Below are 22,208 nucleotides of genomic sequence, written 5' to 3'. Positions count from 1 at the left end.
AAAAAACCAACAAATAAACAAAGCAAAAACAAAAGCAACAATGGAAGTCATTGTGCATACTATTCGTTTACGGGCCAAGTTAAATCACAGGAATAGAGAGTTTTAGATTTACGTTCACGGCAAACGTGAAACGTCAGTTGATCAGTAAAAAATTCTTTTAAATTACTGAAAAAGAATCGCAAAAAAGTCCAAGTAGTAGAAAAACAAAAGAGTATTTGCGCTTGGTGAGAAGGTTTGTAAAAGGTAAAGTAAAATACAGGAAAACTATGAAAACGTGGTCACGTTTGCCGTTTGCGGGGAGAAAAAAAAGTCAATCTAAAACTCTCTAATATGTATTTCTTTACTCTGAGCGTAATAATTTCCCATCATTTTAGATCATGCCATTCCCTTAAATGACGCTTCAGGAAAAACAGAAATCAATCGAACTCTATTACTAGAATATTTACATGAAATTTATTAATATTTACAACGGATAAAGATAGTTTTTTTAACAAATTCCTTAACTGAAAAATATCTGATCTATTATATAAAATTACTTATTATTGTGTAGTCATTATATATAGGTCGATATCTTAAGATTCAGACTTGATTGCGAGGATTTATAATATACAATACTACATATATAATACTACATGTATGGTGCAAACATGTTGATCACCAAATACAATCATTAGTGTTGGAATAAAATAATGTACCTTATACGACGTTCCTACTTCGGCAACTGAAATTATTTTAAATATTATTATTTTAATTGGAAATAAGCCTACTGCTTTATTAGTTTACCCAATAAAGATTATTATTATATCACGGTATCTTGCTAGAATTTTAATATCTCGAACGTGGCCTATTGTCGAGATAAATATTCTGTATGAAGACATACATTAAAAGCCTAAAGTAACATTTATATATAATTATCTCTTGACTGAGAGTTGGTCATTGCAATTTTTTAAATAATGGAGTCAGTGGTGCAATGGAGTAGCATCTACAGTTTCCAAGGATTAACGCCCAAACGCGTCTGTTAAATAACTATAGTCTTCATTACACGATGTCGAACGCTCGTTATTTCAGCCTTATGTGAAGGAGTTCGAGGTTTGGCCAACATCGTCAGTGATCTGAGATGTACAGTCTGTAGTATGGTATCATTCTTCTCCGGTCCTCAATCGCCGACTTTTGTCGTAATTTGGGCTAAATAACCTTTCCTGAATAGTATTTTGCATGGCTTTAGATTTAATGTATTTGGGCCCATCGATAAACGTTATTTCCACTGAAATCTTACTCTTTTTCCTTGTCATACCTTCGTAGATAGAATCGTTTTCTTCTTTGATGACAGGCAATAGCATCCTACGGTATTCTTCCTTTTCATACGAAAGTGATTTGCGGTTAAGGGCTATTTCTCTACCATTGAGGCTTGGTTTAACCGACACAGAAGAAGGACAGCCCATGTTAGGAATATTTTTAAGCAGCGAAAAAATGAAAACTGACTGTGAAAATTAAATACGACGACGACGACGAAGCGTCAAGTATTGTCGCAGTGGTAAATATAAAGTGACAACACACGTCCCGGAACTATCAATTAAGGCATTGAAATATGATTTTAAAATAAACAAAAAACAGTAATTGCCTAATTAAAATTACTGCTAATTGGATAGGAATTAGAGCGGTTCCGAAATGATGACTGCTTAAACTCATCTCGACGGAAGTAAATCATGTTTTATTATTAAGCACGCAATCAACACCAATTAATTAGTGGAAAATAAATACAATTAGCCTATCTGAAAAAAAGAACTCTAGGATAGACTTGTTTAGAATTCCAAATTACCGCTGTGTTTCTTGATTACAGACTCATTTGCACAGGGTTATCCTCGAGTTTGTGCAGAATATTCACGCGTTCCAGTCAAGGTCCGTCGAGTTTCAAAGTGTTTGTATTGTTGGAGTTGTGCATTCTTTACTTTACCGTTGGTATTTGTGAATATTTAGACAATGATACGAGCCTAACCCTGTGTAAATGTGTCTGTAATCAAGGAACACAGCGGTAGTTTGGAATTCGAACTGGTCTATTGGCAAACATGTTTTGAGATAGACAGTATTCGTACGTACGTATACATGGACAGTATGATGGCTGCCTAGATGCCATCACATTGCTTTCAGCTTGACCATGCATATTTTTTAAAAGTTACTATACCTTCGCTAAGAGAACTTTTATAGGCAAAAGTAGAAACGCATATCTAACTCTAACAATGGTCTGCCTATAGCAATATATCGTGTCTAGTAACGAATCACTTCCCCATATCAACAAATTAACCAATTAACTTCGCCTAGCAACAAGTACAGGTCTATATTAACCAATCAACTCCGCCTAGCAACAAGTACAGGTCTATATTAACCAATCAACTTCGCCTAGCAACAAGTACAGGTCTACATTAACCAATCAACTCCGCCTAGCAACAAGTACAGGTCTATATTAACCAATCAACTCCGCCTAGCAACAAGTACAGGTCTATATTAACCAATCAACAAGTACATGTCTATATTAACCAGTCAACTCCGCCTAGCAACAAGTACAGGTCTATATTAACCAATCAACTCCGCCTAGCAACAAGTACAGGTCTATATTAACCAATTAACTCCACCTAGCAACAAGTACAGGGCTATATTAACCAATTAACTCCACCTAGCAACAAGTACAGGTCTATATTAACCAATCAACAAGTACATGTCTATATTAACCAATCAACTCCACCTAGCAACAAGTACAGGGCTATATTAACCAATCAACTCCTCCTAGCAACAAGTACAGGTCTATATTAACCAATCAACAAGTACATGTCTATATTAACCAATCAACTCCACCTAGCAACAAGTACATGTCTATATTAACCAGTCAACTCCGCCTAGCAACAAGTACAGGGCTATATTAACCAATTAACTCCACCTAGCAACAAGTACAGGTCTATATTAACCAATCAACAAGTACATGTCTATATTAACCAATCAACTCCACCTAGCAACAAGTACATGTCTATATTAACCAATCAACTCCGCCTAGCAACAAGTACATGTTTATTAACCAATCAACTCCACCTAGCAACAAGTACATGTCTATATTAACCAGTCAACTCCGCCTAGCAACAAGTACATGTCTATATTAACCAATCAACTCCGCCTAGCAACAAGTACAGGGCTATATTAACCAATCAACTCCGCCTAGCAACAAGTACAGGTCTATATTAACCAATCAACTCCGCCTAGCAACAAGTACATGTCTATATTAACCAGTCAACTCCGCCTAGCAACAAGTACAGGGCTATATTAACCAATTAACTCCACCTAGCAACAAGTACAGGTCTATATTAACCAATTAACTCCACCTAGCAACAAGTACATGTCTATATTAACCAGTCAACTCCGCCTAGCAACAAGTAGATGTCTATATTAACCAATCAACAAGTACATGTCTATATTAACCAATCAACTCCACCTAGCAACAAGTACATGTCTATATTAACCAGTCAACTCCGCCTAGCAACAAGTACAGGGCTATATTAACCAATTAACTCCACCTAGCAACAAGTACAGGTCTATATTAACCAATCAACAAGTACATGTCTATATTAACCAATCAACTCCACCTAGCAACAAGTACATGTCTATATTAACCAGTCAACTCCGCCTAGCAACAAGTACATGTCTATATTAACCAATTAACTCCACCTAGCAACAAGTACAGGTCTATATTAACCAATCAACAAGTACATGTCTATATTAACCAATCAACTCCACCTAGCAACAAGTACATGTCTATATTAACCAGTCAACTCCGCCTAGCAACAAGTACAGGGTTATATTAACCAATTAACTCCACCTAGCATCAAAGATCGTAACTCACAAGAGTATTTTCAAGCATTCTAGGTTTACCTGAGCAAACATTCGAGAAAAAATACACTAACCAGCAGAGGATGTAGTGACTGCCATGTCGTACTCGATCAAGTAGATTTTGTCTTCTGTGAGCCACGGGTTATTTCATCCCAGTCAGGATAAAACAATTCTTTCATTCTATGCGCATGCTCAGCAAGATTCTTCAGGTCAGCCTCGATTAGATGTGCCTGTGGACTCTCAACCATCTGCCAGCTAATATTACCAACAAGAGCGAAGAGAGCGGCGTCAACCAGTGAGGGCTGGTTGCCAAATAGAAACTTCTTTTTGCCCAGCCATGCGGACACAGCACGAAGATCTCTTTCAGCAATGCCATAGATTTCCTTCTCCGAGTGGCGTCCTATTCCATGGCCATTACAAGTAGCCCTGGACACGTCTTTGAGCTATCCAAAACACGATAGTTCTCAGAGGGAATGGAATGGAATCAAGTACAATTCGACCAAACTCTGGTGCATAGCTACTACACCAACGATAATAAACAATCGTCCTAAATGAAAAAAAAAATAATAATAATAAATGTGATGTGCAGATTAACTGGATAAAATATTTGAGATATAACACGCGCGCTGATTGGCTGGCTACCATGTTTATATTAGAGAACAGAGACACGCTCGTGCCATAAATCGTTCAAAAATCTTATAAAAGCAATATAAAACGGCTGCTTATGTCTCTGTACTGTGATATAAACAATCCGTGCCGTGAGCTAGCTGCGAAACATTCGAAGAGCCAGAGAAACACTCGGCTATGCCTCTTATTCCTCAGACCCTCACATACGTATTGACAGTAGCGTACGTCTCCCAAACACAATCCCCTACCCCATCCCCTGTAGTGATTCTTAAGATCACGTAACAGGCCACGGCAAACAGGACAAGCCAAGGTTGTTAAGGAGAGATTATTGTTGATAGAGTGATGATCGAGAGAGTAGAGGTGAGAGACTGATATATGTAGACAAGTTCTCAGCTTTAACGTCTACCTGCTGGAGTCTTTATGTCTTCTACTGTACACCCCAGGGGCCCGTCCCTGTTAACGTGTTTCGTATTTCGTTGTCGTCTTTTATACATCTAATTTACAACGGTCAGAAATATTGAAAGAGGGAAGACAAAAACTATGACCACTTGAAGTTCTGTTGTAGAGGTCACAGAAACATGAACACATCGGTCTATCAGTCCATAGTTAGTCTTACCAGTAGGTGTTCTCTTCCAGCATAACACGTAGAGCAGTAGCTAAACCCTTCTCCTCGTCAGTCAAGTGACTATCAACATCAACCTTAAACTCCTTGCTGAGAAACTCAATGCAAAAGTTGGAATCTGCAACTGCTATTCCATTGATTTCTATCCACGGTCTCTTTCCTTTGCTTGAGCTTTTTAAGGAGTAGTCACACTCATAAGGAATTTTCGCCATGCGAAGAAATGTTTCCAACTTCAAACATGGCGGAGAGAGGTTGACAATCGTAGAGTGAGGTTTCGATTGGTGTAGAAGCACCACTCCTGAGGGAACTGTTTTATTGGATTTCTTTGAGTTTGTTGTATAAATCCAGAGAATGACTAGGACGGCAAGAAGAAGTCCAGATAAGATGCAAAAAGAATAAAATCCGAGCTCCATTTGTATGTTGTATTCCTGACAACAGTCATGCATAATTTGTTGCAGTCATGGATGACCTGGTCTGTTTCCGGACTTTTCAGCCTGGGTTTCCTGTGTTTTGAGATTGGTTGTAATCTTTTTAAGCGAAAACTGAAAATCATTTTTCAACGAAAAAAATCATTTTTTCCTAAAAGAGGAAGAAGAAGAAGAAGAAAAAAGAAAGAAAAAAGAAAGAAAAGAAAAGAAAGTACTAAATGGCCGGAAGTTTCGTCAGTTTCTCTCCGAGGGGTTTTCGTTTGCTAGAATTCAAGACAGGAATTTCAATGGCTACTCAAAAATACAAAATTTTCACTAATCACTATTCTATATTCTATTATTTTGAAAAATAAATAAAAAATAAAAAAACCCGGAAAAATGAGCGAAAGCGTGAAAAGTATAATGTTTAGGTCACCCATCCAAGTGCTTAACCTTCTCAGACGAGCTTGACTCAGTATATATCTTGAACACAACGATTTATCCACTGGACCACGGTTCCAGGTGAATCAGCATAACAATAGCCATGAAAACAATGCACCGAATAGACCAGACTTTTAAACATTATATTTTCAACCGATTCCGTGCGTGGCAGAGATGCAAGGGATTAGCCGATATGGTCTGGGGGCCGGCTGGTCTCTCCCCTGATGCTTCGGCTAGAACATTTTCTTGCGTAATTCGTACACCCAAGGGCAGAAGGATTTAATCGCCGTCAGGTCCGAAGTCCATACGACGCCCCAGCTCTGCGGATGTCTCGGGGGTATGGCACAGTGGAATCGTTTTGTTTTTTGTTTTTTTTTTGAATTTCTTTTGGTGGGTTAAAAAATCTTATCTTATCGTGTGTTCGAAACTCATCTTATAATATTATTTATTTATTTTTTAGTTCATAGTTTTATCAGATTTAAATCTTCAACAATAAGCTTATAATGAATCGTTTTAGTGAAAAAAGATTTATTCCTATAGTCGGTTGCTTATAAGACTGTAAAAGTTCGATCAGACGTTCTATCAGTCACATAAGCTATATCAATCCGCGAAAAGTAGAGCTATCCTTTCCTATTTCCTGGCAAAGTTTGCTGACAAGAACATTTACTGCACTTGGCTCTCTATATCATATGCCCGCAAAGGACTAGTGGGTGGTACAGTGAAGACTTCTGGATACTATTGCGCAATTTCTGCCTGACAAGGAAAATAAACAGCTACCCCAGTAATTTACATAATAACAAAGGATTGTAAGAATATAAGAAAATGAATTGGTGATTCTGTCTGAGAATATAAGATCAAATTCACAAGTAGTGTGACATGCATAACGCAAAACTGTTTATTTCATAGCCTAAAAAAGGGCCGAGAACCTGCAATTATTTTGAGGCATTATGTAGAGAAAACCTTAAGGGAGAAGATCAACTTAGACGAGTTAAACGAAATTGTTCTTTTCTTTGAAACATTCCATTATCTTTAATTTTGGCTAACATAAACTACTTCAGTTGTCCTAGGCCTCTGTGTATGATCAGGCAACCCAGTGAACGCCTGTAGGGCGTCTTGCTTGCTCAATATAATCGAAGACAGTACAAAAGATAGTTTAATTTATATTGCCCTTCTTTTTTTTCGTGATTAAGTTAATTTTCTTTTTTCCTTTTTTCCAGTCACGAGCGCTTCCTTCTTCTTTCTTTGTATTTCTTCCCTCCTTCGTTTCAATGCTGGTTTTCACGGAAACGACCATAGGTCTGGAAAGAAAGCCCTAAACGAAACAGCTATATAAAATTTTATCGACAATTAATATATCTTAATTCATTTCATTTAGTTTTAGTTAGTGTCCTCAATTAGTTTTAACTGCTAAATCCATAGATACTTTCAATAAAGTTATCATTATTATTATTATTATTGTTATTATCATCATCATCATCATCATCATCATTATTATTATTATTATTGCAGTTGACCATTACAGTTATCTTTGATGCAAATATGGCAACATCTACATTTTACACGCAGAACTATAAAAGAATATTTCTAAGAAAAATTCCAAGAAAAATTCCAAGAAATATAAAGCAGTCATGTGTATCATACTCATTTGATATTCTGCCGGTCTTTTCAGGGAAAATGGGGGTTGGAAACATTCGTTAGTTTTGTGCAGGGTAATAGACTGTTAGATAGCGGTCCCGCTTTTCCCTCAGTAAAAACGAGTGTTTTGGGATTCCTGTGGACGCGTGAGGAGATTGGAGCATAGTAAGCGCGGTGCTACTTGCGTCCACAGGAACCCAAAAAAGAGTTAGGAGGGTAAAGTGGGTAAAGAAGGGTAGTTGCAGGGTCGCCACCAAAGGCGTACTTTATATCAACATCCACCCAACCCCCAAGTTCATAAATTATGCACGCTCTTCAAAGCATCAAAGTTGTGATTGAGCTTTCCTTCCTGCCTCTATTTTGTTTCTAATGTTCCTAAGTTTACTATTCCCTTATGCATCACGCAGCGTACGACAAGAAACTCGCAAAAGCTGCAGATACCTCTTTGCAGAACGACTACTGGACAAAGATCATTTTACTATAGAACTGTCAAATTGTGGAATTCACTAGACTCTGCCCTTAAGTTGAGCTCAACCGTGAAAGACTTTAAACGGACATTAAAACAACATCTTATTTCAGATTTTCTAAAACCTTAATGTAATTTAAATGTACAATTTATTTATCTATTTATTTATTTACTTTATTCTTTGATCTTTTCTTTTTGCTTCTTATATAATTATATATAGTATTATTTTAATTGTAATTAATTAGGCCCTTTATTCTGAAAAGCCTTATAGAGGACGAATAAAGTATGTATGTATGTATGTATGTATGAGTAAGCTCGGTGACCTCAGTTATTGTACTGACTGCAAAAAAACAAAGATAGGATATAGTATGTGTTAATAGCTTCCGGTCTAAGACTCTCCCACTTCCGGTAAAATGTGACGTCATCTTGGCATGCGGCAAATACAATCATTTCCAGTTGACACTTACATGGATCAAGCAAAAGGCGCTTCTAACCATTCTCGTCCTTTTTCCACGACTTTCCCCTAGCTTTTATCCTTCTCTGTGAATGAGGTATAGCTGGATAGATGTCTCCAGACCTGAAGGACGTCCATGAACGCAAAGAAGAGATATTCTTTGATTATTATTGTCGGATTAATCGGCTGTTGTATTTTCGTAGCGTTTAGAATCTTCACTGGCTCTAAGCTAACACGTTCTTCAAATGTCAACCTCGAAAACCTACAACAACAACTTTTGAAGCCTGATTTTATGACTCATGATGATGAATATAAACTGTACGATGTGTTATCTTCCCCAATGGATCGTAAGAAGTTTCGGACTCTTTCATCTGAGACCAAGAAGTGCAGAATGGAGACATGCTTTGATAGAACCAAGTGCTTGAAAGACTTCAAGGTTTACGTCTATCCTATCCGCCCTGGCGAAAAACTTTGTCCATTATTTGCAAAGATTTTAAAAGTCATAAAAGAGAGTAGCTTCTACACAGAAAATCCATCCGAAGCTTGCCTATTTATTCCAAGTGTAGATAGTCTCGATCGAGATCGGATAAGTCCTGACTATGTTAGGAAAGTTGGTGAGAAAATTCGTTCGTTACCGTACTGGAATTCCGGAACAAATCATGTAATTTTGAATTTCTTTTCTGGGACATGGCCTGATTACGTGGAAGATTTAGGGTTCGACGTTGAAAAGGCAATTTTAGCTAAAGCATCTTTGTCGTCGAGTACACTTAGACCAGGTTATGATATCAGCTTACCGCTTCTACCTAAAACTCATCCATACAAGAATGGGGGAAATTTGCCTAATTCAGCAAGTGTCTTCCCCCTTGAGAGAAAATACAAACTAGCGTTTAAAGGAAAGCGTTATCTCCATGGAATCGGAAGCGAGTCTAGAAATGCTTTATACCATATACACAACGCTAAAGACATAGTACTATTGACAACATGCAAGCATGGCAAAAACTGGGCCAAACATAAGGACGAACGATGTGATCGAGACAACGCTGAGTATGACAAGTAAGTACAATCTGGTAATTCATTAGCGTACAGTATGTAGCTAATGGCTATTGTTGTGTATTAACACCCCATATCATAATACTAAAACTTATTCCTTACTCTAGATCGACAAATTATCCCGATCGAGTCAAGATATTTATTTTACATTTCTTGCGTGTAGATTTCCTTGACATATGAACTAGGTGTGAAATAAACATGAATTGATGTCAAAAATCCGTTCGATCGTTGATGATTTGTCGTTTTTGGAACCTTAGAGCAAATTCGAGTTTTCTTTTAGTAATTGTATATAAATTCATTAACGATAGTGATTGTCTGATATGGAATTATACTTTGATATTGTAGCTCCCAGCTTTAATTTCTACACAGCCAGTTCTATCAGAGTGATGTAATTATTCTTATTCAAATGTTTTGCCATAGAAACTGAATAGGTGCGACAAAACTCCTTTTTTTTCACACCGTTCCCAAGGCCTTTAAGATATTATTCAACAAAACGACCATTTCGAGATAAATCTTCAGCGATCTAGACTAAAATGGTTAAGATAAATCCTGTGTGAGGTAAATGATTTGGTTCATATAAACGACGTCTGGCTTAACTTAAGAAATGTTTTAAGCCCTTCTTTATTCTTTTCCCCCCTCTAGAATTGATTATTTATTTGTGGTTATCCTTTTGGATTGTTTAATTGAGGTTATGTTCTAGTAATTTTTAGGTGAGGTGTTAACACAGGGAATGGCTATACACTGCTTTAAACCCCGTCCTTTATGAAGGAGGTTTCTTGCTATTAGAAGCTTACATAAGCCCCTAATCCTGTCGTGAAACTATTGAGATTGAATTCCTGATAATACAAATTTCAAAATGCAAATTCACTGATAAAACATTGTATGTAATTTATGAAATGCCTGAATCAACTTTTGATTTTGAATTAGATAAAGGTTTTTTTTCAAATTCAACATTTGAAACGTTTGAATTTTTTCTAATAGGGATTATGTAAAATGAAAATATACTTTTTCTAAGGGCTTATAATGTACCTTATGCCTTATAAAATAAACTAGCTTTTGGATATCAAAAGGTAAACATTACCAAGGGGATAATTTGTCACATAAATGCATGCTTTCCTGTTTCAAAGTTATATTTATCAACAAAATAAATTTAGCATGTAGTTCATTATATTTTGTAGCTATTTTTGAATCAGTTACTGTCTAGTATTTGCATAAAATAACAAACAATCTATGGAAATATATATCAGAATAGCGCAATGTGTTAATTTTTATCATTTCTACATGCTGTGATCTTGTTCTTCCTTATGCTGGAATAATGTCACTAAATCTTTTCTTATCTTAAATTTTTGATTTATTATAATATTTATTCTCGAAATTGGAGTTCTTAGGTCCAATAAGTAATATAATACAGTATGAGTGGCAGTGTTGTATCAGATATACAACCACGAGGCGTAGCCGAGTGATTGTATATCTGATACAACACGGACACGAATACTGTATATGACTTATCAAACGTCTAGGTTAGTACCTTTGTGTTTCACTAAAATTTTCAAAATTAAAGTGAATTTGGCCAAGAAAATACAACTTAAAGTTTATGCAAATGAACACAGTTTTGTATCAGATTTACAACACTCTTCACGGTCGTGATTTCTGTTGTGTTTTCCTAATGAATTATTCATGAGTTTGAAAAACTAGTTTATAACATACTGTATAATATATTGATGTGTTTAAGCATCATTTTTGATCTGAATGCATGTAGCTTAATTCTAAAATACTTAATCTTATTAGTACTTCTGTTTTGCTTGGCTTTGTGTCATTGTTGTATGATGACCGTCTGGTTTGAACTCTAGAGGTAGATACACCAAAAAGGTTGGCATGTGGTAATTTTACACACACATAAAATTAACTGCCAGCCAGTTGGCTCAGTTGGTCAAGTATTAGACTTTATTCCAGGAGATTGTATACTACAGTAGTTCCGGTCCTGCTGCTATTCTTTCCATAACTTAATTAATTGCTTTGTTTCTGCTTTTTAACAAAGCTAGCAGATCCCTAAGTTGATAGAAGATTGCCAGAGTGGGTTAAGCCTTCCTGTGGGTGAGAGACATTGTTTTTATTAATGTAAATTTGCTCAATGCCAATTTGATTAGTGATTAGCCATTCTCTGACTTAGATCAGTGCAGAAGTTGTTTCAGCGTTCCATCTGTGAGTTAGCCATTCCCTGACTTAGATCAGTGCAGAAGTTGTTTCAGTGTTCCATCTGTGAGTTAGATAGCCATCCCCTGACTTGGATTAGTGCAAAAGTTATTTTGTTTAAGATTCCATCTGTGAGTTAGCAATGCCATGACTTTGATCAGCCACAGCTCACAGCTGTTTCCTGACTTAGATCAGCCTAGAGGTTGTTTCAGACTTCCATAAAATGTTTTAGTTTTTAATAAATATTTTTATAAATGAATATTTCATTCAAATGTTTCCTTGACTAGATACTGATATATGTAGACCTATCTAAAGCTTATTTCATTAAAGAAATTTCGAGCTTCTGAGCTTTTAGGATTATTCTAGTTTAGATGGAATCACCTTAAGAAATATTATAGAATATGTAATATATTTGCCATTTATGTTAATCTATAAAGCTACCTTACTTTACAACATAGCTGTTACTGACACTAAAAGTACAGTATACTGCATAATGATAATTGTATCACATATTACTGAGGATCATAAGAGCAGCATGGAATGTAATATTTAGTATTGGATTTCTAATCCCTTTTAAGTATATTCCAATGTGTGTTTTTATAATAATAATGATAATAAATTATGATTTATATAGCGCTAATATCCCCATGGTTCTGACAGCGCTTTACAAAAAGATCTGATAAAACATATAAAAGTATAACTATATAGATATTTAGTGTGGTTAAGTGGTATACATTAAAATCTTTAAACAATTATTAGAAACAACTTTATAAATACATACACATTTGATAGACTTTTTTTATATAAAATTATGAATCAATGATTGAAATAACTTTCAACATTAATTGGCTATTATATATAATAATAATCATTATTAAAGTTCGTTGAAAAGTAAAAACATAGATATCTAAAAAAAACTAAAAAAAGCCAGGTTTTAACCCTTTGCTTGAACTGTGATATTGAAATAGAAGATCTAATGTTCTGTGGTAGATTGTTCCATAATTCAGGAGCCGCATTAGAGAAGGCTCTTCTACAAAGACATAAAGAGCTAAATTTCTAAGCAGCCCATTATATGGCGCTAACATATGCTATTGTCATTTAACACTTTACGATGTTTTACACTTTACGATTGCTATTAATAAATATAATAAGCATAACCAATTTGATGTGTTATTTTGTTCTTAGGTACTCCTATGAAGAATTATTACAAAACGCAACTTTTTGTCTAGTGCCAAGGGGCAGACGTCTTGGCTCATTTCGGTTTTTAGAAGCTTTACAAGCTGGATGTATCCCTGTCCTACTTAGCGATGGCTGGCAACTACCATTTGATGAAGTAATAAACTGGAAAAAAGCATTAATAAATGGTGACGAGAAGCTATTGATGCAGATTCCTGGGATTGTTAGATCCTACAGTAAAAGTCAAGTACTCACAATGAAACAACAAGCACTGTTTTTGTGGAATGCATATTTTTCTTCAGTCGAAAAAATTGTTTTTACTGCGTTAGAGGTAAGAACGTTCCATCTACATATATTTATGACCTTGTATAAGAGACAAGTATGGGAAAAAAAGTGGGGGGGGGGGGGGGGTAAGATTGGAAATCATAGGGCGTTTAGGTGTTTGGCTGCTGGTCCTCATTCCCAGGCTACTTTATCCCAACTTGTATATTTTTCTGTTTTCTTAAATTGACTAAAATATAATATACATATACCAACAAGAAGCAGAAATATTGAAAGGAAGAATAAAACCATTTCACTTAACAGTCAGTTTGCTTCGTTGTTTCAAGCTTCTTTTATGCTTAGGGCCAGTCATTTTGTCCACTCATGCCTTGAGCGCTGTATTCTTCGCTCAGCTGGAATCTCTATTTAATAAAGGGTGTCCAATTAATATTAAGAAGTAGCACTTAGTATTTTATTGTCATATGTGTAATAATCTTTAAAATTGTTTGCATTGCTCCAGGTCATTAGGTCAAGAATATTAAAAAGTAAAGCGGCAGGCTACGCCATGTGGAATAATTATCCAGGAGCTCTTGTTGTCTCTTCATCCTACTCAAGAAATCTTGATGACTTTCCTTTCTACAATTCAAAGCAATGCAAAGAAAAGAGTGCATTTACTGCTGTTATTTATACATCGTTGCCTGAAATCAAAGAATCTTCTCCTCTCTATAGACTAATTCAACGTGTTGCAGAATCTAAAAATGTTGCAATGGTGAGTTTATTGTAATTTATCAGTGTTGATGGTGAATACCTGTAGATACTATATATTTTCATTTGAGAGCATCGATTGTGGCATGGTACACTTGCCTCTCACCTCTGTGTTTTCAAGCGTATTAAATTTGTCAGGTCTCTCCATCAATTTGAGGGTTTTCCATGGCTTCCCCAGTTTACCCACCTCTGCAACACCAACAAGCTAAATTACAGTTCAGTCTGTGAGTTTGCCCTGGCCCAAGTGTTGATCAGTCCAGAGGTTATTTCAGGCACAGTTGCTTGAAATTGGTTGCAATAGTAACTGTCAGTTACTGAGATATTTTAGCATAATCTATTTTATGAATTTTTGAGCTGGCTTTTTTGTTATCCTCTGCATTAGGAGTCTGTGAGAGCATTTATCCTTGATTCTTGAATTTATTTAATTATTTTATTTAGCTCTGTTATGTTATTTTTGTTTCAGATTTTGGTCTTGTGGATGTCAAACACTGCAATTCCTGAGAACAAGAGATGGCCACAGATTAAAGTGCCATTGGTTATAATAAGACCTGACTTCAAGGTAGTATTTGTCATGAAAGAAATTATTCTCCAACAACCACATGAAATGTAAGAACTCAGAAAAAATCTGAGCTCTCAGTTCTTATTTCATATGGTTGTTATAATAATAATAATAATAATAATATAATAAAGACTTTACTTAAAGAGGATGTGTAGGATGTGTAGTGTTGGTGGATTTACCCACCCCACCCCTGTTAGGTTTGCAAGCGTGCGAGTGCGCATGTGTGTAATAAAGAGACGAGCATCAAAGCACATGGTTTAGTGTAGTTGATTATTATTTAGAAAATACACCACATTTGGCGACGAGGATCACCACAAAGATAATCTTAGATATAGATTGATCGTTTTAAGACAACATGGCCAGATTTTTATCTGAATTAGGTGGCTTGGAGCCATTTGATTGCACGGACTCGGCTGGTCTTGATGCCCGATGGCAAAGATGGCTACGTGCATTTGAGCTGTTTGCTACGGGCAAGGGAGTCGCTGACCCGGAACAGAAGAAAGCACTACTTCTACACACTGCTGGAATGAATGTACAGGATATTTATTTCACCTTGATGGAGGAGACGAATGATGAAGCGAGTGTTTATACTCTAGCGACTAGAGCATTGAATAATTACTTCAAACCTCAGGCAAACGTGCCGTACGAGAGACTTTGTTTTCGCGAAATGAGTCAACTTCCTAATGAAACTGTGGATCAGTTTATCACCAGACTGCGACAGAAGGCCCAAACCTGCGAATTCAGGAGAAAATACAGCAGTGGACGAGCAAATAAGGGATCAAGTCATCAGCAACTGCTCTCACCTTTTCATCTGCTGGTCCAATTCCTCTTTCTGACAATACATGACCCAGGAATTCTATCTTTGGCATTTTGAATTGTGCTCATCGCACAATCTTCGTTTGAAGCTACTCCAAAAGGGCCGAGGATTGACCCTCGCACAGTTAAAAGAGATTGCTCGAGCTATGGAACAGTCAGAGAGGCAAGCCCGTGCTATAGAAGGGAAATCAGAGGAAGTCAATAAGGTGACTGTTGAGACAAACTATGTACAGCGGGACCAAAGGAGAGATGGAAGAAAGGGTCAGATCACCTGCTTCTCGTGTGGACGTGAAGGACACAGGTCCAAAGACCCTAAATGCCCAGCTATTGGTAAGCAGTGCAGGAAGTGCCAAGGAACTGGACATTTCGAGAGAGTGTGTAGGACCCAGCCAAGTGAGCGAAACAAAGGTGGGAGACAACATGTAAGGCAAGTTGAATATGATGATGATGACCAAGGACCAGGTAAAGATAAATATGCATTTAGTATTCATGGTAGCTCCGATGGTACAGTTAATGGTCGAGTAATGGTTCAAGTGGGAGGAATACCAATTGAAATGATCATTGACTCTGGTGCTAGTTGTAATGTTGTTGACAGGAAGTTGTGGGAACACCTGAAAGATAGCAAGATTCAATGTACCTCCACCCGTAGTCCACAGAACCTCTTTCCATATGGGAGTAAAGAACCTTTGACAGTTGCTGGGAAGTTTACAGCCCAAGTGTCCATCGGGGAAAGACTTGCAAGTGGTGTTGACTTCATTGTGATTGAAGAAGAGGGTCCAGCACTCCTTGGTCGGGATACCGCAATATTGCTAGGAAGTGTTAAAGCTGGGACCAGAAATCAATGCCCTTAACATGTCTTTAGATGGGTCCCAGGGACAGTCTAGTATTCTGGATAAACATCCAAATTGTTGTGAAGGTATTGGAAAGTTGAAGGATTTCCAACTAAAGATCCCCATAGACCCAGAGGTCACACCAGTGGCCCAAAAAATGCGTCGAAGTACCCTACCACCTGCGGGATAAACTGAGCCAAAAACTTGATGAGCTAGTGGAACTTGATATCATAGAGAGGGTTGAGGGTCCAAGTTCCTGGGTATCCCCAGTAGTAGTTGTTACAAAATCCACAGGGGATATCAGACTCTGTGTTGATATGCGGCAGGCAAACATGGCTGTGAAGCGCGAGAGGTACCCTATACCTACCATTGATGAAGTCATCCAAGACATGACACAAAGCAAAGTGTTTAGTAAATTGGATCTTAAGTCAGCCTACCATCAAATTGAGTTAGCTCCACAATCGAGGGATATTACTACATTCTCAACCCACCAAGGCCTATACCGCTACAAACGCCTCATGTTTGGGATCAGCTGTGCCCCGGAAATGTATCAGAGAGTTCTCCAGCAAGTCCTGCAAGGATGTGATGGTGCTCAGAATATTATTGATGATGTCATTGTGCATGCATCAACAGAAGAGGAGCATGATAGAAGAGTCGCAGAGGTAGTTAAGGTGCTAGCAGAAAGGGGATTAACATTCAACCGTGCCAAGTGTCAATTCAAAATGCCAAAGATAGAATTCCTGGGTCATGTATTGTCAGAAAGAGGAATTGGACCAGCAGATGAAAAGGTGAGAGCAGTTGCTGAGGCTAGAGAGCCTACAAATGCCGCAGAAGTACGGAGTTTCCTAGGACTGGTGAACTTCACTGCACGGTTCATCCCAGACCTAGCTACCATCTCTGCACCCTTGAGAAAGCTTACAAAGGCACAAGAGCCATTTCAATGGGGTCCAGAGCAGAGTAGAGCATTCAAGGAGTTGAAGAGGAGACTCACCAATGCAGAGACCCTGGGATACTTTGACCAAAGTGCACCCACCAAAGTGATTGCAGATGCCAGTCCGGTCGGATTGGGAGCTGTTCTGGTACAGGAACAAGCAGGAGAACTCAGAGTAATTAGTTATGCCAGCCGCAGTTTAAGTGACACTGAGAAGAGATATTCACAGACGGAGAAAGAGGCCTTGGCCATAGTCTGGTCATGCGAGAGGTTCCATGCCTACATCTTTGGTGCTGATTTTGAACTGTGGACAGACCACAAGCCACTAGAGTGTATTTTTACACCAAAGTCAAAGACCTGTGCAAGGATTGAGAGATGGCTCCTAAGACTGCAGCCCTACACATACACTGTTAAGTACATCCCTGGCCCAAGCAACATCGCTGATTCACTGTCACGACTTCTGTCCCCATCATCAGTTACTGGCTCAGATGATACCACCGAACATTATATTAGGTTTGTAGCTCGGGAGGCGACCCCATGTGCCTTGACCACACACGAGATGGAAAGAGTGTCAGAACATGATCCAGAGTTGATGTGCATCAGGGAGTGTCTGCTTAATGGAAGATGGGATGACATCAAATTTAAAGAGTACCTGCCAGTGCGGAATGAGTTAGGAGCGGTTGGTCAACTTGTGTTGAGAGGAGCAAGGATTGTAGTGCCCAAACAACTCCGATGTCAAGTACTAGAGCTAGCCCATGAAGGCCACCCAGGTATTGTAGCCATGAAGCAACGACTCAGGTCTAAAGTCTGGTGGCCGGGACTAGACAAGGAAGTTGAAAAGCACTGCAAAGAATGTTATGGGTGTCAGTTGGTTAGCCAACCTCACAAACCCGAGCCCATGACCCGCACTGAGTTGCCCTCTGCTCCATGGGAGCACTTAGCTGCTGACCTGTTGGGTCCATTACCCTCTGGTGACTACCTGTTTGTCGTGGTGGATTACTACAGTAGATTCTTTGAGATAGATTTCACCAAATCCATAACTTCCGAGAAGATCATATCACTCCTGGACCAAGCATTTGTTACTTATGGCCTACCACTGTCATTAAGAACAGACAATGGAACACAGTTTGTAAGTGAGCAGTTCGAGGAGTATTTGCGTGAGAATGGCATTGAACATAGGAGAACCACTCCTCTCTGGCCCCAGGCCAATGGAGAAGTTGAGCGTCAGAATCGCAGTATCCTGAAGAGGTTACGCATTGCTCAAGTGGAACGAAGGGACTGGAGAGGAGAGATGAACAAGTTTCTGATAATGCACCGTAGCACACCACACAGCACAACAGGAATAAGCCCTTCACAGCTTCTATATGGGCGGAACATTCGCACAAAACTACCCCAACTGACTGAAACCAGTTGGGACTATGAGGTGAGAGATAGAGACAGTGAATGGAAAGAGAAGGGGAAACAGTACGCAGACGCCAAGAGGAGAGCACAAGACAGTCAGATCCAGGAGGGTGATCAAGTGCTGGTCAAACAGGAGAGACAGAACAAGCTATCTACACCATTCAAACCATCACCATTCACAGTGATTCAGAAGCAAGGAAACAGTGTTCTCATTGGTGATGGAAGATCTCAGTATCACAGGAATGTCACCCATTTAAAGAAATTCTACGGCAGCAGAGAAAATGTGCCTGAACCCAGGACCACAACCTCAGAGCTTGATGAGATTGACCCCTGCTTTGATGATCAACCTCCTGGAGGAACTTTCAAGGCGACCACAGCAGTAGGAATGTCACCTACCCAAGCCAGCCAGGTTGACCATCCGGGTCAACCCTGCAATCCTAACCTTCAAGCTACTCGACCTACTCGTGCAAGGATGCTACCTGCAAGGTTTGATGACTATGTACTGGGCTATGTTGGGCCTATAACTTTTGTCTGACTGTGAGCTTGCTAAAGCTTATGATGTTTAAATGTTATGACAGTTAAAGACTTTGGGCATCTTAGTTTATTGTTGTTTTGCTCAACCATGTGTGAACTCATGTTTTAAAAAAAGGGAGAGATGTAGTGTTGGTGGATTTACCCACCCCACCCCTGTTAGGTTTGCAAGCGTGCGAGTGCGCATGTGTGTAATAAAGAGACGAGCATCAAAGCACATGGTTTAGTGTAGTTGATTATTATTTAGAAAATACACCACAGGATGTGACTTAATAGTGTAAAAACACTAAAAACTTGTGGTCCTACTTGTGGTGTTAAAGTCACTCTGAGTGATTTCTTTTGTTTATGATTTTATGTGTAGAGGAATTTCATTAGGTCAACATAATATTTCAGGTGACTTCTTAATGCTCGTAATGATCATGTGACTTCTTAATGCAAATCCTCAAATTGTTTTCTTTCTCATTTCCAGTCAGTAAATAGTCGCTTTATCCCTCGGTCTCTGATAGAGACAGACGCTATATTATCACTGAATGATGATGTGAAGCTAAATGTCAATGAGGTTTGTACCTAGATATTAACATTATACATGAAGCTTAAATAGAAGCATCACTGTAGCTATTCCGAGGTTAAGAAAAAAATGAGTCAACAACACTTCACTGTCATTTTACCGACTGCATCGACCCACAACAAAACCCCAAGAAGTACCAGAACTGTGGGGCATGCTTCGGCTGATCATCACTCAACACATTACTCACTCTTATTCATGAAATAGTAATTCTTTTCTTAAATTTATTTTCAATTTTAAATCTATGGAGTCACATTTTTATATTGTAAAGCGTCTTTGAACTTAAGGATATCGATGCTATATAAATTATTCCTTATTATTATTATTATTAACACATGGCCGATGGTTGGCCGACTATCGACTAGCAGTCGGGATAGTGCACCGACATGTGTTGGCTGGTCATTGAAGTACAAGATTACCCTTTTAACCTCACTTATTTATTACAGTATTTTTAAATTGAGTAGGAATATAACTGCAGGTATCTGTTTCAGATTGACTTTGCTTTTAACGTGTGGAAAGATTTCCCTCAGAGGATTGTTGGCTTTCAATCTAGAGATCATTACTGGGATAACGGGAAATCACACTGGATGTATTCCTCAGTCCACGAGAATGAGTTTTCCATTGTTCTTACTACAGATGCTTTTTATCATAGGTAAAAATCAAATTGCTTGTCATTGATTATATAGGTCATATTGTAGTGAATCCATTCTTTTTGCTATCATATTCTTCCATCCATCCATCCATTCAGTTCCCATTTCTATTTCCATCCTATGCATGTGTTCTTTTCCATTCATGAAATCTATTCATTCATTCATTTAAGGTGACTGCTTGCTTTTGAATGTTCGATTTGAGCCCACGATGAGTGCTCACGAAGAACCATACATGTTTTGAACTTCAAGAGGGCAAAATCCTCAAAGTTTGCACGGGACTCTACACTTTTTATAAGCTTATTCAAAAAAACTCATAAAAATCTACGTTATATCAAATTCTTAAGAAAAGTTAATTTTTCTAACACACAACCAACTGAGCCAACCAGTTTGCGGTTTGCTTCAAAACCTCGCACGTAGGCATCTATTAAATTCTGATTATCTTGAAAACAAGCTCAGGACACCCCATTTTCCTTTTCATATTAATTAAATAAATTGATTTTAAATCATTTCAATCCTTTTCTTTTCAGATATTATAATTTTTTATATACCAATTATTTACCCAAGAAAGTCCATCATATGGTCAATCATAAAGGAATGTGTGAACACTTAGCAATGAACTTCTTAGTTGCTGACGTCACCAGACTTCCCCCAATAAAGATCCTGCCAATCAAGAACTATCACGAGGGTCTTGGCAAGAATACCAAAAGGTCTAAATTAAGACAACAGTTCCATACTTTTCAGAAGTGTTTGGAGGCATTAGTGGATGTGTTTGGTTACATGCCGCTAGTTAAGTCCCAGGTCAGACTTGACCCATTACTGTATAAAGATCCTGTGTCAAATTTAAGAAAGAGATATAGGCTCCTTGAGTCGTAGAATAACATTACTTCAATAATTAAGGTAATATATGACAACATTTGAAATGAAAGGGCCAAAAGACTTAGTTCCATACATTCACTAAATATAGACGCTTTCCAAATTTGCTTTAGGCTGCAAGCAGTCCCACATTTCCCAACGGACTCAGTAAAGAGGGGTGTTTTAGGATTCCTATGGACACATGTGGAGAAACTGAGTCTGGAGGAAAAGTAGAACAGCTCACAGTCTAAATGTTCTTAAGTCATTCAAGCATTTTTATCCAGTAAAGTTCTGTCCTCAGGCTCCGTCCATTGTCCAAGAAAACAAATTGTACATACATAATATGCTTTTCAACACACCTACTCATGGTTTGATTATCAAATGAAATGTTCTTTCTCATGTTAGATATCACTTGAAACAACCAAAGCTTACATAGATACCTTAGATACCTTAAATACAGTGAAGTCTATAGTTATCTTGAACCTCGTGGGGACCAGGCAAAAAGTTTTGAAATTATGGAGGTTCAAAATATCCATGGTAAAATATCCTAGTTTTACACTTACTCAATTCCATGTAAAGTGGCCCTTAGTTTGAGGTCATGGGAAGCTAGAGATGGCATTATATAATATAGGGTTTGAGGTAATGAGGCCACATGATTTTTTTCAATACAACTTTCAAAGGGAATATTTATTAAATAGCATTTTTAACCATCTTGTAAACTTCTTCATCCTTTCTATTTTAACCACTGAAATATAGGGAAATTATCAGTCATTTTTTTCCAGGATATATTTTTTTTCATTCTTTTGGTCTCAACTTCCTTGAAAGAAAACATCTTCTAAGAACACTAACTGGAAGAATGAGAATGATTTTCCTCAGATCATGAAACAGTTTCTAGAAGCTAGAGTATAAGAAAACAATGCAAATAAGATCTACTACCCTTTATTAGTTTACTGTTTGAATAAACATTGCCATTGCCAAAGGCGTTAGGCGATAGGTCATCCTGACATGGAAATGTTTTTGTTGAATAAAAAGAATATTGAATTAGTCTCAACACCAAGGTCCATGTTCTTGACGAGAATAAAAAGCCGAAACAAAAGTTATTC

General features: G+C 37.8%; 2 protein-coding genes across 2 annotated transcripts; one reads left to right on the top strand and one right to left on the bottom strand.

The window, feature by feature from the left end:
• Positions 1-434: 434 nt before the first annotated feature.
• On the bottom strand, positions 435-5,608 carry LOC116307184 (failed axon connections homolog). Its single transcript, XM_031717332.2, is given in 3 exon segments — positions 435-4,284; positions 4,286-4,420; positions 5,117-5,608. Coding segments are annotated over 3 exon segments (888 nt in total). The 5' UTR covers positions 5,569-5,608; the 3' UTR covers positions 435-3,983.
• Positions 5,609-8,534: 2,926 nt separating this feature from the next.
• LOC116307177 (exostosin-1) lies at positions 8,535-21,815 on the top strand. The gene is made up of 7 exons (XM_031717327.2): positions 8,535-9,578; positions 12,954-13,275; positions 13,726-13,974; positions 14,434-14,529; positions 19,508-19,597; positions 20,095-20,255; positions 20,781-21,815. The coding sequence occupies exons 1-7, from the start codon at positions 8,662-8,664 to the stop codon at positions 21,124-21,126; spliced, it is 2,181 nt and encodes a 726-aa protein (XP_031573187.2). The 5' UTR covers positions 8,535-8,661; the 3' UTR covers positions 21,127-21,815.
• The last annotated feature ends 393 nt before the right edge of the window (positions 21,816-22,208 follow it).

This window comes from Actinia tenebrosa, unplaced genomic scaffold, assembly GCF_029948245.1.
Source record: "Actinia tenebrosa isolate PJP-AT-01 unplaced genomic scaffold, QUT_ActTen_1.0 PGA_scaffold13__45_contigs__length_12533684, whole genome shotgun sequence".
Lineage (NCBI taxonomy): Eukaryota > Metazoa > Cnidaria > Anthozoa > Actiniaria > Actiniidae > Actinia > Actinia tenebrosa.
The sequence above is the reverse complement of the archived record's forward strand: the minus strand, read 5'-3'. Positions and strand labels throughout refer to the sequence as shown.